The 14,756-nt window shown below is 55.5% G+C and overlaps 2 protein-coding genes across 3 annotated transcripts; one reads left to right on the top strand and one right to left on the bottom strand.

Moving 5' to 3' along the window:
- On the bottom strand, window positions 1-9,131 carry Grb7 (growth factor receptor bound protein 7). Of its 2 annotated transcripts, XM_090350773.1 has the most exons (15): window positions 9,057-9,131; window positions 5,345-5,501; window positions 5,096-5,246; window positions 4,441-4,597; window positions 4,200-4,321; window positions 4,028-4,105; window positions 3,225-3,362; window positions 2,809-2,919; window positions 2,288-2,386; window positions 2,019-2,099; window positions 1,804-1,920; window positions 1,596-1,656; window positions 1,407-1,494; window positions 1,223-1,316; window positions 1-267 (listed from the first exon to the last, which is right to left on the bottom strand). In XM_090350773.1, the coding sequence occupies exons 2-15, from the start codon at window positions 5,494-5,496 to the stop codon at window positions 121-123; spliced, it is 1,596 nt and encodes a 531-aa protein (XP_090206899.1). In that variant the 5' UTR covers window positions 5,497-5,501; window positions 9,057-9,131; the 3' UTR covers window positions 1-120. The 2 variants fall into 2 exon arrangements, with proteins under 2 accessions (XP_090206899.1, XP_090206898.1); XM_090350772.1 differs by having other exon boundaries at window positions 176-1,316.
- Window positions 9,132-10,153: 1,022 nt separating this feature from the next.
- Window positions 10,154-14,539, top strand: Mien1 (migration and invasion enhancer 1). Its single transcript, XM_090350774.1, has 5 exons — window positions 10,154-10,294; window positions 13,328-13,680; window positions 13,805-13,902; window positions 14,233-14,309; window positions 14,403-14,539. Exons 2-5 carry the CDS (start codon window positions 13,592-13,594, stop codon window positions 14,484-14,486), a joined length of 348 nt encoding a protein of 115 aa, XP_090206900.1. The 5' UTR covers window positions 10,154-10,294; window positions 13,328-13,591; the 3' UTR covers window positions 14,487-14,539.
- The last annotated feature ends 217 nt before the right edge of the window (window positions 14,540-14,756 follow it).

Raw genomic sequence — 14,756 nt, 5'->3', positions numbered from 1 at the left:
TTCTGCCTGATGAAGGCAAAGGTTTAAAGGGGAAAGCCCCTCCCACTCTCAGCACTGTCCCAGTTCATTGAATTCTGGGCTGTGGCGAAGCTGCCCTCAGCTGAGAGCGCTCAGGTGGCCTCAGAGGGCGACGCGGGTGCAGCAGTGGCGCAGCAGGCAGGGCAGGATGCCTCGGTTCAGCTGGTGGAACTCCACGAGCTGCAGCAGGTCTGTGAAGCGGGTCTGGCCATCGTCCATGCTGAAGTAGAGACAGCCCTCATCCTCGCTCTGGGGGTGTCCGAGGACAGAAGGTCAGCGGAGCTCCAGGCTGAGGGGCTGCCTCCTGGGGCAGGGCTGGAGCTTCCCAGATTTTCTGTTGTTTGTGTGTTTGGTCATAGGCTTAAACTCGGGGCCTGGGCACTGTCTCTGAGCTCTTTCTACACAAGGCTAACGCTCTACCACTTTGAGCCACAGCTCCACCTCTGGTTTTGAAGTGGTTAACGGGAGATAAGAGTGTCATAGGGGCTGTTTCTGACTGCACTGGCTTCCAGCCATGATCCTCAGCTCTCAGTCTCCTGAGCAGCCAGGCTCACAGGTGTGGGCCACCAGTACCCCCTTTACTTTTTCTTTTGCACATGTGTTTGGGTTACTGGGGATTCAATCCCAGGCCTCATGTACACTCTACCACCCCCAATCCTGGGGCTTGAACTCAGGGCCTGGACACTGTCCCTGAGCTTCTTTTGCTTAAGGCGAGCACTCTACCACTTGAGCCACAGCACCACTTCCAGCTTTTTCGGTTTATATGGTATTGAGGAATGGAACCCGGGGCCTCATGCATGCTAGGCAAGCACTCTACTACCAAGCCACATTCCTAGCCCCTCATTTGGCTTTTCTACTCAACTTGGTGCTCTAATACTTGAGCTACATCTCCATTTCTGCTTTTGTTGCTGGTTAATGGGAGCTAAGAGTCACAGATGAGTCTGTCCGGGTTAGCTTTGAACAGTGATCCTCAGATCTAGCCAATGGCTTGAGCCTTTGGGGCCTGACAATGCTCATCTTATTTTGGAGGCTGTACCTCCTGCTTCTGCCTCCCATATCTAGCTCCGAGGTTCCCACTTCTTACACAGGGAAAATCAGGAGACTTATTATGGGCCAGGGAGCTCCTTGTGAGTGGGCTGAAGAGAACAGGCTGCTGGGAGTCCTGCAGAAAGCGGAGACGGCTGGGAAGGAGGGAGCTACTCACTGGGAGGATGAGATAATGCTTCACTTTCTGCACGTGGCACAAGGACAGGACAAAGCCTTGTGGGTTCCGCTGGCTCTCCCGCACCAGGAACAGGCTTTGGAGAAATCAGGCAGCATTATCGAGCATGCATAACTGTGCCTTGCCCCAGGGTCTCTGTAAAGGATGGGCCAGGCCAGGCTCTTACCCATCCACTAGGCCCTGCTGCCCAATGAGCCGCTGGCTTTCCTCCCGAGAGATACGTCCATGGAACCAGGGCTGGGTGCGGTGGATGGCTGGGATGGAGGGAACACATGGGCTGTCAGCTGGGGAAGGAGACAGCCGTCCTTGGACTGGTATGCTTAAAGACACTGAGGAACCTGAGGGCATCACCCACCTGCGCTGAGGCTTGTGCTGGAGCTCGGGGTGGGCAGGCTGAGGCGGTGGCTTGTCTTCTTCTGCAGAGAGGTAGGGGATACAGGGTTGGGAGGGCTGCCTTGGCAACCCCTAGCTAGGGGTCTCCCCAAGCTCTCCTCCTTCTCCCAACTCCACAGAGATCCAGGTATGTCCCCACAGACACGCAGATGGGCGCAAGCTCCCCTCACCCTCCAGGCTTGGGCCTCCTCCAAGGCTGCGCTCAGAGCTTCCCGGGGGTTCTCGATGACGCGCCCAGCGTGGCCCGAGAAGTCCATAGCCACCAGAGTATTATCTGAGACGCTCCTCTGGAGATGGGACAGAACAGGGAGGGCAGAGTTCAGGACGGCTGCTCCAGGCTAGGGCTGGGGTGTCGCCCTGCCAATGCCACTGTATACACACTCACCAAAGGTGGGGAACCCAAATAGGATGGGCGCAGGTGGCGAGACTGGGCCTGCTGGTAATTCTTATATAGCTGCATCCCATACTGAGGGCAGGGAGACAAAGAGGACCCAAGGTCAAGGGGTCCTGGGGGAGCTGGGCACCCCAAGAGCAGAGCTGTTTCTGCCTTGGAGGGGAGCTTCCTGAGGCTGGGATGAAGACTCAGTAGAATTCATGAGAGACAGCTAGGTCTTCTCCTCCGTGCTGGGCGCCCTGCCCTACTCAGAGTCTCACCTTGAAGAGGCGGAAAGCAGCCATCCAGCAGGTGCGGCTCTGTTCGTCCTCACTGCAGAAGATGTGGAGCCCCTTGTGGCCATTTCGAAGCTTGTTGGGCTGATGGGGAGGAAATAGCCTGATCTCAGATCTGCATTTGGGATCAGATCTCCAGAAAATCCACGGGGCAGGACAGGACCGAGGCATTTCCAACAGTTTAAGGTCCCTAAAAGAGAGCTCAGAAGCTCAAGGGAAGGGCTGGGAATGTGGCTTCGTGGTAGAGTTCTTGCCTAGCATACATGAAGCCGTGGGTTCAATTCCTCAGTACCACATACACAGAAAGTGCCACAGATGGTGCTGTGGCTAAAACAGAGGGCCAGCCTTGAGTAAGAAAAGCCCAGGGACAGAGCCCAGGCCCTGCGTTCAAGCTCCAGAACTGGAGAAAGAAAAAAAAAAAAAAACAACCCCAAGGTAAGATCCTGGGGGCCTATGTAGTTCCCACCATCCCCCACGCCACGGCAGGCCAGGCTAGCTGTGATCACCTTGACACAGAAGCCGAAGTCCGTGGGCATCGTGTAGAGCTTTCGGCCCTGGGTTACCACATACACATTGGACTCGTTCACATCCGCCACATACTGTAGGTGCCTCGGGTCCTGAGCAGCACAGGGGAGCAGAACTTGGTATAAGCAGGTGCCATCTCTCAATACGAGCCCTCCTCCCCTCGCCAGCCAAGTGAGGCTTCAAGACCAGAGAGGGAGGGGGAAGGACCCATGTTCACACAGCAACCATAGAAGTATACTCTAACTTAAACGGGGGTCTCCTGCCACCCCCTGGGAGAGGTGAGCTGAGCAGGGGTGGAGGGGGGTGAGGGCATGAATGAGGGGCAGCAACCCCACAGGAGTAGGAGGAGCAGCAGGGCAGAGGGGAAAGGGCTAGGGATGGGGCCTCCAGACCTCACCTTCGAGGTGCCTTTGGTGGAGTAATAGAGACCTGAGCGACGCAGGAAACAGAAGAAGCGTTTCCACAGCTTGCGGCCTGAGCCCCGCAGCTGCAGGAAACCCTGGATCTCTGGGAAGCTGCCGGCATTCAGGAAGTTCTGAGACAGGAGAGGGTGGTGGTTTGACCCCTGTGAAGGAGGTGTCCTGCCTCCCCCCCCCCCCTGGTCCTAGGGCTTGAACTCAGGGCCTGAGCACTGTCCCTGAGGTTCGTTTGCTCAAGACAAGTGTTTTACCACTTGAGCTACAGCACCACTTACAGCTTTTATGAGTAGTTAACTGGAGATAAGAGTCTCACAGCTGGACGAGGTGGCTCACACCTGTAATCCTAGCTACTCAGGAGGCTGAGATTTGAGGACTGTGGTTCAAAGCCAGCCCAGGGACTAAAGACAGTGAGACACTTATCTCCAATTAATCACTAGAAAATGAGAAGTGGGGCTATGGCTCAAGGGGTAGGGCAGCAGCCTTGAGCTGAAGAGCTCAGGGACAGCACCCAGGCCCAGAATTCAAGCCCCATGAAATACAGACACAGACACACACACACACACACACACACACAAAAGGAAGTCTCACAGAATTTCCTGCCCAGGCTGGCTTTGAACAACAATCCTCAGATCTCAGCTTCCTGAGTAACTAGGATTATAGCTTTGAGCCATGGGATGCCAGGCTAGAAAATCATACAAAGGAGAGTAACAGGGTTTTGGGGTGGACAGGCACTGGACCATTCTGGGAAGCTGCTACTACAATGAAGTGGGGGACCCATCACCTGGATGAGATCCTCATGGGATACGCCTGTGTGTGCATCCAGACAGCTAGAGACCATCTTTTCCGGGAACAGGGAGTGCTGGAGCAGAGAAAGGTCAGGGGTCAGGGAATCAAAGGCACGGGTTGGACACCCAGAATGTCCCTGTGCCCAAGACCCCCTCATACACACTCACTGGGGAGCTCTTGAACAGTTCATACTTGGCGAAGTTTTTCCGAAAGACGAAACGGCTGTCTCCACCCACAGGCCAGGCTGCCTGTACTTCAACCACAGATTCATGGTCCTCCAAACCCCGTTCTGGGGTCAAGAGCCAAAACAAAAACAAAGACGCATGGGTTCATGGGAAATAACCAAATCTGGCCCCGAATGTCAGGCACAGCCTCCCAGCTCGCTCGGCTCCTGGGACCCCAACTTACCCAGTGCTAGCTGGGGGTGGTACTCCACTAGTCCCCAGTTCTCATCGCTCAAGGCGTGAGCTTTCTGCACAAGCATTTCACACACATGGCGCACTGTGGTGCTAGCAGCCACCTCCACAGACCGGCAGGCCCCGTCCTCGCTGTACACCTTCACTACCTACACCCCAGGAGTTGGAAATGACTTGGGGCAGGGAAAGGGTGATTCTTTGCTCCTTTCTTTCTTTTGTTTCCTTTTTGGTGGCAGTACTGGGTCTTGAACTCAAGACATCCAGCTCTTACTCAGCTTTTCTGCTCAAGGCCCCACTTGAACCAGGCATCTAATTCTAGCTCTTTTTTTTTCCATATACTTTTTATTGTAATTAATAGAAGGGTTACATTACATTCACCAGATAGAAGGTGCATTACTTCACAGACATTGATACCCTTTCTCATGTCTTGGTTTCTTTTTCTAATTGCAGATAGGAATCTCACAGTCCTTTCTGGCCCAGGCTGGCTTCAAACTCCCATGCTCAAATCTCAGCCTCGTGACTAGCTAGGATTACAAGTGTAGGCCACAGCTACCCAGTGCTACTTCCCTTCCTGCGCTCTCAGAGACCCCTGACCAAAAGGCACCACGTCTGCCCAGGCCCAGAATGCCCCATCCCAGGCGACTCACGTGGAGGCGGCTGGCATCTCTGGGGAGCAGTCCCCTTGCACTGGAGGATCCTCCGAGGATGGGAGAATGAGCTGGAGGACTGCAGAGCTCAGGGAAGGGGTTGGGGATGGATGGTAGAGAGGTGGCCTGGAGTTCTCCCTCTCGAAGTTTCCTAAGGCAAACAAATGGGGAGGGAAAGGAAGCATCTGCGCATGAGCCAGGGCTAACCTCCCCCACCTGCCCCTCCCCAGGCCCATCACCTCATCGCACCTGCTGCCAGGGATGAGCAGGGGCTGGGACCTCTTCACCTCCCCTGAAAGAGGGGCATCTGGAGGCGGAGGAGTCCCAGGAGGGGTCCCAGGAGCTGGGCACACATCTTCTGGGGAGCTGCTGAGATGAGGTGAAGACAAATCCAGCTCCATGACATCTGAGGGAGAAGGGAAATGGGGGATGGATGAACAACCTGGTGCCCGCTCTGAGCCCTTGTCCCCTAACCTGTGGACTCCACACGGCTGTCACTCAGAGCTGCCACTGCTTCCCTCTGGCTGGGTTTTCCTGGAATCCTCAGAGGAGAGGATGAACCCATTCTATAAAAAGGGACCGGGAGGCCCTGAGAAGGAAGCACTGAGTGTCCCCATTGGGTGAGGTTTGGACTCGGTGCTTTTCCTCCAGCCGAGCTGTTGAGGACAAGAGTTTGAGAGGGTCCCATGCCATATGCCTGGCTACACTCACAGATGCCTGGACTCAGCCCTCGGTGTCAGGGCAAAGACCACTCCTTCTGCCTCCTGGTGTGGGGTGCTAGAGGTGCAGTTGCTAAGCCTGTGTGGCAACACCTGGCAAGTGACGACTGATATAGAAAGAGGAGAGGGAGGCAACGAAAGACAGCAAGCAAGAGGGTTGGAGGGGAGGGAAAGGCCTACCCTGCAGTCTGCTGCCACAGTAGCCTCTAAACCTTGTATGTGGTCCCCCACCCCACCCCAGGCTCCTCATTCTGCTCAGAGCCACTTCCTCTGTGAAGCCTCCCTGGATTTGCCACACTGACACCAAATGGCTCCCTTTCACATTGTGTTGGGGCCTTTGTGTCAAATTACCGTGCACCCATTTTACCACCCCGTGTTCTGACAGCATCGGGTACCCCTGCCAGGCTCCCATGTCTTAGTACTCACAAACAGGGACACCTAGGACAAGTAAAACTAGTAGAGAAAGGGCACCGATGCCCACAGAGCCGAGAGACAGCATTGGTCACCTGTGTGAGATGCTGTGACCTGGAGACCCGCCCCTACCTGCAATTCTTCTCCAGATAGGACCACCAGGCAGCCTGGGACACCTAGCAATGCCCACCCACCCCACTGCTGGGATGGGGCAGGCACCTGTCCCCTATGCCAGGGCATGAGGGCTGGGGTGGGGGGGGAGACAGGTGAGTCAGGAAGGGGCGGGGACACCTCTGCCCCAGGCTCTCCATTCAACCCTGACTCACCCACAAGACTTCCTGGCCCAGGAGAAACACAAACAACCGGGCCTCTGCCCTCCACTCCCAAATCCTCAACCCACAGGTAGGCTGGGAGGAAGGGGAGGGCCAGGGGATATGTAGGATGGGCAGGAGGACTGGCTTGTAGCTCCTCTGACATCATACCTCCTCCCACCCTGAGCCAGGTGAGACCAGTCCCACCTGCAGTCTGCCCACTGCAGTCCCACTGGAGTGGAGATCTCTCTCACCCCCAGGCAGCACGCAGAGCTCCCCACTCTCGGCCTGGGGTCTGCCAGGTTCTCATCCTGTGTTTTCCACCCTGAGGATCCAGGAGACTTGTCTCTCATTAGCCTGGGGATGAACTTCCTAACACTCTCCAGACCTTAGGGTGCCACAGGAGTCAGAAAATGGAGTAAAGGGCCGGGAGTTTGGCCTAGTGGTAGAGTGCTTGCCTAGCATGCAGGAAGACCTGGGTTCGATTCCTTGGTAAAAATGGAGTTTAAAAAAAAAAAAAGCCCAAAAGGGCAGAGAAAGGTCTTCCGAGGTGACACCCACCTCCTAGCCTCAGCACACGACAAGCCAGGGATACCCCACCTTTAATATCCCATTTCAGGGATAACTGGGGCAAGGGCTTCTAAGAGGGCCTCCCCTTCCCCAGAATGAGACACCAACAGTGATGAGGGTAATATTCAAAGGGGAAGATGTGGATTTAGAGTCTGGCATGGGGACTGCTGACTGATTCCTGGCTGAGGTCCATCTCAGACCCTCCCCACGCTGCAGGGGAGCGGAAGGTCAGGCCCAGAGGTGAGGCTGGGACAGAGGGATCCTCTCTGACAAGAGGTCTTTAGCTTTTCATACTAGGACCTCAGCAAAGATTCTGTTGGGGGGCTGGGAGTTTGGCCTAGTGGTTAAAGTGCTTGCCTAGCATGCACGAAGACCCAGGTTCAATTCCTCGGTACCACATACATAGAAAAAAAGCCAGAAGTGGAGCTGAGGCTCAAGTGGTAGAGCTCTAGCCTTGAGAAAGTCCAAGGACAGTGCTCAGGCCCTGAGCTCAAGCCCAGGACTGGCAAAAAAAAAAAAAAAAAGATTCTGTTGGAGAAATCCCCACCCTCAAATCACATGCCACAGCTATGCCACAGCTCTAAACCATGGCTTCCCAGACTGCCTCTCCTGCCCCAGCTGCTCCAGCCCCACCCTTCTTCCTACCCTCATAGCTGCCTTGTTTACTTCCTGAATCTTGCCCCACCTGGCAGGCCCAAGGGCAGGTGGCAAGGCCCAGTGTTTGGGGCCAACAGAAAACAAGGCCACCTTCCTTACTTGGGGGAGTGAGAACTGGTGGGGGAGACGGGGCACCCAGAGGCCCAGGAGAAAGCCTAGGGGTCTCAGTGGCAGGAATTCCCTATCTGGCCCAGTACTATAGGCCTGGTCCCAACAGGATTTCCAGGGGATAGTTTACCACTTGGGGGCACATGGCTGGGGTGAAAGAAAGGAAAGGAAACCCCTAGATGATCAGGAATTGAAGGAAGGCCCCGCCCAGTCCTTCCCTCCCTCCAATAGGAGAAGGGGGGCAGCTCTTTTAAAGTTTAATTTGGAAAGAATGTTAAAGTGAAGTTAATCATTATTTTGCCTTCCGGAATGTGTGTGCACGTACACACAGTACACACAGCACACACAGCACACACAGTACACACACACACACACACACACACGCATGCAGAGTAGGATATGAAGGGGAGAGCTGGGAGCAGAGTCCAGGCCAAGTTGCTAACCTAGATCCCGGCGGGTGTGTATTCCTGGGGTGCAATAGGTTGGGGGCAGTTCCACCTAGCCCACAGGTGTCTCGGGGCTCCAACCTGGGATGTGTCCCCAGCCTCGTCACGCCGGGAGCCCCCTGCCCACGCTCCCCAGGCCCCTCACTCAGCGCGCCCCTCCGCCTCGTCCACAGCCCGGGGCCTGCAGGTCGGGCAGGAGGAGGAGCCGCTCTCCCGAGAACACGGGGTGGCACCGTGGAGCTTCAGCGGCGCGGAGCCCCGCTCCTTTACCTCCTCCACGCCGCCCTCATTTGAGTCCCGGGGACCCCTCCCCGCCGGCTCTGCTCCGTGGCGTGGGAAGGGCCCGTTTTCGGCGGGAAGTCGGGTGTGTTCGAGGTGGGGAGCCGGTGGGGCAGAAAAACGAGGCGGTGGGCGACCCCGGCCCGCCCCGGACCCCCCCACAGGTCCGGGGGCCGCTCGGCTTCCCCCCTGGCCCCCGGGCGGCGTCTGGACACCTGTCCGGGGGCCCCGGCCGGGGCCCCCCCGGCTCCCGCCCCGCGACCGACACCACTGCGCGAGGAAGGAGCCCGGCGACCGCCCCCCGCCCCCCGACGGCCCCGAGGCGGACGCAGCCTGCGGCCCTGCCCGGGGCGGCCGGGGTCGGAGCAGGTCGTCGGAGCCCGATCTGCGCCCCGGTACCTGGGGGAGCCTCGGAGGGGAGGCTGGACCCCGGGCCCCCCCTTCCTCCCTCCCTAGATACCTGGTCTCCACAGGTGACAGCAAAGTGACCCGACGCTGGACGGAGACGTCGCCCGGGAAAGAAGAAGAGGAGGGGGAGGAGGAGGAGGAGGAGGAGGAGGGAGCCCCGGATTCCAGATCCCAGGCCCCGGGCAGGTGGGGGCGGGGCGGGCGGCGCGGGGCGGAGGCTGGGCCGGGAGGCCACCCGGATGGTTGTTTTGCCCTCGCGAGCCCTCCCGGCCGCAGGTGCCTGGGGAAGGCCGCGGCAGGTGCCGGGGGACGGGGCGGGGGGAGAGGATCGGGAGCCCCGACTCACCTGGGCGGGAGGGTGGGGGCGGGGCTGGAGGGGGCGGGGCTGGAGACGCCGGGGCGGCGGCCCCGCCCCTCTGCCACGCCCCGCCTCCCGGCCGCCCGCGTCCTGGGCCCGGCGCGGGGGCCCGACGGCTGCCCGGGTCCCACCCCCAGGGCCGAGGGCGCGGGCGAGGCACCAGGCCTTGTTTTCTGCTTCTTTGTATTATTATTATTATTATTTGGTTTTTTCCCTCCCTTCCGAGCAAAGCCTGGGGTTCTCACTTTCCACTTCGCAAATCGCAGGGGGTTCCAAGCCCAGTTCCCGACGGGAGGCGCCGCGGGCGTCTGGGGAAAACTGGAGCCCAGGTGCTGGGGAGCCCTGTTCGAGCGGTTAACTCTAGCTCTGGGGTTTTGCCGTCGGTAAACAAGCACCGGGGAGCAGGAACAGGGGCTGGGAGGCCAAGATCAAAGGCAAAGGCAGCGGCCGCCTTCCAGCTAGAGGAGGGTGACAGTTGAGAAAATCAACAATCCACGGGGAGATAAGAGGACTGCTGGGGGGGCCGTGGGGAGCTCCGAGGAGCGGCCTCAAACCCAACTTTCCCCAGTTTTCCTTGAAAAACCAGTAGGCCAAGCAAGGGGGTGGGGGGCAGGGGGAGACAAAGGCCTCCTGGATCAAGGAATGGCTTGGGCAAAGGCACAGACAACCCACTCATTCTGGTGTTCAACTGTTTACATACCTAGCATAATGTCAGTCTCTTGCTTGGTTCTAGGGATATGGAGGTGAGCAGCCATAACAGACCCGCCCCTACACTCTTGAAACCCGGTTTGAGAGACTGACCTTAAAGATTCACCCAAATATGAAATGACTGATGGCAATTATGCCAGGAGAGTGACTCACAAGTTGCTAGGGAGTCACCTCTCTGCTGAAGTAAGGATTGAGCTGAGGAAACTGGCTGCACTAGGAAAGAGGTGACTGGGGAGAGAGTGGCAAAAGCCCAAATAGGAGGAGATGTGGAATACAGAGGCTGAGTGGGGTGGGAGGGGAAAGAGACTCCCAGGTGAGCCTGGGCAGGAATCCCAGGCATGGAGAAAAGCACAGTGAGCTTCTCAAAGAGGGCATGGGAACACCAGACTCTCAGTCTCTTGGGCTGAGGAGAAAAACAGATCTTTGGGCCATTCTTCAGCTCCAGAGGCTCAGGAATGTAAGGTATTGACAAGCCCTCAGGTGACTGTTCTACAAACCAGGTACCAGAGCCATCCATCCTGTTTGTCCAGACTGGCCGGAATGGTGGGCAGAGGCCAGACCCTACAGATTCAATCTGGGCCTAAAGCAGAGGCACCAAAAAGAGTGGGCAGGTCCACACTTTGGAAAGATCTTTATGGTTTTTGAAGGCTGAACCACTTAGAGGGCCAGGTACTATAGGAGTTCCTGTCTATAACCTTCTGGAGGGGTGAGGTAACAGATATGGGGCTAGGAGGGGACTGGAAGCAGGGGACACTGGGACTTCTGGGAGACAAGGAACTGTTCTGTCTTGAGATTGTGTGGATGTATAGGGGTGTGTGTGTGTGTGTGTGTGTGTGTGTGTGTGTGTGTGTGTGTGTGTTTACCAGGACTGACAAAAAGGAATCCTTTTTCTTTGTGCTGGTTTGAACTCAGAGCACTCGGTCTCACATGGCTGGTACTATACCTCTTGAACCATGTCTCCAATCTGATTACTTGCTGATTAATTGGAGATAGAGCCTTAGAAACTTTTCTTCTGGGGCTGGCTTTAAACTGAGACACTCCAGGTTTTCAGCCTCCTGAGTAGCTAGGATTATAGGAATGAGCTACTGATGCTCAATAAAAGTGTGAGTTTTAGTTTGTATTAAATGCATTTGAAGCCAGGTTCAGGTAGCTCATGCCTGTTATTTGAACTACTCAGGAGCTGAGATCTGAGGATCAAGGTCTGAAACCAACTTGGGGCAGACAAATCCATGAGATTATCTCCAATTAACCAGCAAAAGAGCTAGACTGGAGATATCCTTCCAGGGGCATGGCTCAGATGGACAGCACGAGCTACTCAGACCTAAAGAAAACTGTATGTAAGTGTGTGTGTGTGTGTGTGTGTGTGTGTGTGAGAGAGAGAGAGAGAGAGAGAGAGAGAGAGAGAGAGAGAGAGAGAGAGAGAGAGAGAGAGAGAGAGAGAGAGAGAAATGCTTCAAGTGGTAGAGAACCAGTCATGAATTAAAAAAAAAAATCATTTGAGAGCTCTAAGCCTAAATTCAAGCCCCAGTACTGACACACATACTTACACCAAAAGGCTACATGTTGGTGGCTCATGCCTGAAATCCTAGATACTTAGGAGACTGAGATCTGAGGATTGTGGTTTGGAGACAGCCCAGGCAAACAAATCCTAGAAACTCTCACCTGTGGCTCTCTATGGCTCAAGTGGTAGAACAACAGCAGTGATGGAAAAAAAAAAAAAACCAAAGCCCAGCTATAGCTTAAGGCCCCACTTAGTCCAGGCATGCACACACGCACACACACACACACACATCATAATTTAAAATGTTTTCACTTCAGGTTGGCGGTATGGCTTAAGGAATAGGGTGCTTGCAGGCTCTGAATTCAAACCTCAGTACCGTACACACCAAAAGAAAAAAAAGCACTTCAAAAAACTAAGGAAAAGAAGAGGAAGTGAGGAATATAACATAACACTTAGTGGTACAGCTGAGACCATGAGGTCGATATTCACTACTGAGAGAAAAAGAAAAAAAGGTTAACTGAAAGAAACTATTTGCAAGTCATCTTAGTGGGGATATTATAACCAGAATATACAACCCAACTAATACTAGGAAAAAACCTGGCATCCAGAGCTCATGCCTGTAATCCATCTGAGGATCATGGTTTGATGCCAGACTGGAAAGTCTGTGAGATTCTTAACTCCAATAAACTACAAAAAAAAGCTGCAAGTAGTCAAGCACTAGCCTGGAGCAAAAGAAACTCGGGATTGAGCCTAGGTCTTCAGTTCAAGCCATAGGACCAGCAAACACACATTAACCTGCATCCCCACTCCTACCCTCCACACACATGCACACACACACACACACACACACACACACAAAAGTAGGCCAAAATAAAGAATAGATGTGTCAAGTAACATATATGAATGGCTAACTGCCACATGTAAAGATGTCCAACATTAGTGATTAGAGATATATTAAAGCCACAATAGTATACCTACAACTTCACACCCACTAGAACAGTTACCAAAGAAACAGATTGAAAATATTGCTAATTATATGGACAAACAAACTCTCGTGTATTATATTGTCCTTGGGAAGGTAAAATGGTGGAGCCGCTTTGAAAAAGAATTGGGCAAATGCTTGAAAACTCAAACATAAACTTACCATCCAACCAACAATTCTACTTCTAGCCAGGCACTGATGGCTCATGCCTGGAATCATAGCTATTCAGGAGGCTGAGTCCTGAGTGAGGGTTGCAGTTCAATGTCAGCCCAGGCTGGAAAGGCTATGAGACTCTTATCTCCAATTGACCACTAGAAAACAGGAGGTGGTGCTGTACCTTTGAGCACAAAAGCTCAGGGACAGTGTCCAGACTCTGAGTTCAAGCCCTATGACAAGCAAGCAAGCAAACAAAATGCCACAGTAAGTTGGGCACCAGTGGCTCACGCCTGTGATCCTTACTTCCCAGGAAGCTGAGATCCAAGCGTCATGATTCCAAGCCACCCCGAGCAGGCAGTCTGAGGGTCTCTCATCTCCAGTGAACCACCGAAAAGCTGGAAGAGGTGGGGCTCAAGCGGCAGAGTGAGCAGGACCTGAGTTCGAGCCTCAGTATGGGCACTGAATAAGCAAACAGCAAATTAAATAAACAAATGTGCCCCCACCGTGTTTGCGCGGAAAGGCAGCTCTTTCATACCACAGGCCACCCCATTCCCATCCCCTTCCCATCCCTAGTGGAGCCTGGCCTGACCGCGTATTTACTCTGTGTCAACTGGTAAGGACTTTGCAATCGAAGACAGTTCATGAGATCAAGAAAGGACACCAAGTTCTCCAGACCCGGGGAAAGTTGGCACTCACAGGCCGGGAGACCTGAACCGGTTCACCCAGCCCAGCCTGAAACACGCGGCCGCAGAAAGAAAGAAAACTCGAGCGCAATACCAGACGCCGCCTGAAGGGGGAGCCCGAGCGCCCGGCGCGGCCCCGCCCCGTCACGTGTCCGCCGCGTCACACCCGGAAGCGGCGGCCGGAGCGGAGCTGGCAGCAATGAGTGGGGAGCCGGGGGAGGCGTCCTTAGCGCCCCCTCCCGGGGAGGCCGAGCCGGGCAGTGGGGTCCGCATCGTGGTGGAGTACTGGTGAGCTGCTGGAGCTGGGGGTGCCCTGCTGCTCCCCGGGCGGGCGGGCGGGACAGAGGTCGGTCCTCGGGAGGCCGCGCCCCGGGGCCCCAGCCCACCCCCATCCCCCCCATCTTCTCCGCAGCGAACCCTGCGGTTTCGAGGCGACCTACCTGGAGCTGGCGAGCGCCGTGAAGGAGCAATATCCGGGCATCGAGATCGAGTCGCGCCTAGGAGGGACAGGTGAGTCCGCAAGACACCTGCTGACTCCGTTCTGGGGTCCAGACCGCAGCCCTCCTACTGCCTAACCCCAGCGCTGGCTGCTGTGCGTGTGGCGGCGGTGATGTCCGGCCCCCAGGACAGATGACCCACCCGTCTAGGGGAGGCCTGAAGGGGGAAACTGACACTCCTCCCTAGGCTTGGAGGGGAGGAACACCCATCGCGGAGACCTCCCTTAGGTACCTGGGCTGACCGCGATAAGTAAGGAGGTGGGGAGACATTTCCTTAGAAGGAAGCCTGATCCTGACTTCTACCTGCTCTTAGCATTCATTCATGCCTTTGTTCCCTCCTCAGGGGCCTTTGAAATTGAGATCAATGGACAGCTGGTGTTCTCCAAACTGGAGAATGGAGGCTTTCCTTACGAGAAAGACGTGAGTATCTGCAGCATCGGGGAGGACCCTCTGGGACATCCTCACCCCAGCGGTGGGTGCACCAACATCCCATTCTGCACCCCTGCCCTCTAGCTCATCGAGGCCATCCGGAGAGCCAGTAACGGGGAACCCCTAGAAAAGATCACCGACAGCCGGCCTCCCTGCGTCATCCTGTGACTGCCCGTCATTCTGGATTCCTGCTCTGCTCTGGGGTTCTAACTTTGGTTTCTGCTGGGAACTACCCCTGCCTCTTTCCCCTCTCTTAGCTCCCACCAGCTAAGAGATCCTGGTCTGCACTTTGGGCACAAGGAGGGAATAGAAACTTCTGTGGTTTGGGGGGTTAAGAATGATGCTTCCCATTGGACATTTCTACAGCAGCCTTATACCCCTCTATAGGATCAGTGCCTGAAACTGCCCAGTCCTCTCCTCAGCTTGGCAATACCTGTC

The sequence above is a fragment of the Megascapheus bottae genome, chromosome 17, assembly GCF_031878675.1.
Source record: "Megascapheus bottae isolate mThoBot1 chromosome 17, mThoBot2.hap1, whole genome shotgun sequence".
Classification (NCBI taxonomy): domain Eukaryota; kingdom Metazoa; phylum Chordata; class Mammalia; order Rodentia; family Geomyidae; genus Megascapheus; species Megascapheus bottae.
The sequence above is the reverse complement of the archived record's forward strand: the minus strand, read 5'-3'. Positions and strand labels throughout refer to the sequence as shown.

What these genes read in the sequence shown, in the direction of transcription:
- Grb7 (XM_090350772.1), bottom strand. Translation starts at nt 5,496, where the DNA reads ATGGAGCTGGATTTGTCTTCACCTCATCTCAGCAGCTCCCCAGAAGAT. An exon ending in CCCATGAGGATCTCATCCAG is followed by an intron (nt 3,363 to 4,027) that starts GTGATGGGTCCC and finishes CTCCTGTCTCAG; the next exon opens with AACTTCCTGAATGCCGGCAG. An exon ending in ACTTCGGCTTCTGTGTCAAG is followed by an intron (nt 2,387 to 2,808) that starts GTGATCACAGCT and finishes CCTCCCCATCAG; the next exon opens with CCCAACAAGCTTCGAAATGG.
- Mien1 (XM_090350774.1), top strand. Translation starts at nt 13,592, where the DNA reads ATGAGTGGGGAGCCGGGGGAGGCGTCCTTAGCGCCCCCTCCCGGGGAG. An exon ending in CGCATCGTGGTGGAGTACTG is followed by an intron (nt 13,681 to 13,804) that starts GTGAGCTGCTGG and finishes TCTTCTCCGCAG; the next exon opens with CGAACCCTGCGGTTTCGAGG. An exon ending in GCTTTCCTTACGAGAAAGAC is followed by an intron (nt 14,310 to 14,402) that starts GTGAGTATCTGC and finishes CCTGCCCTCTAG; the next exon opens with CTCATCGAGGCCATCCGGAG.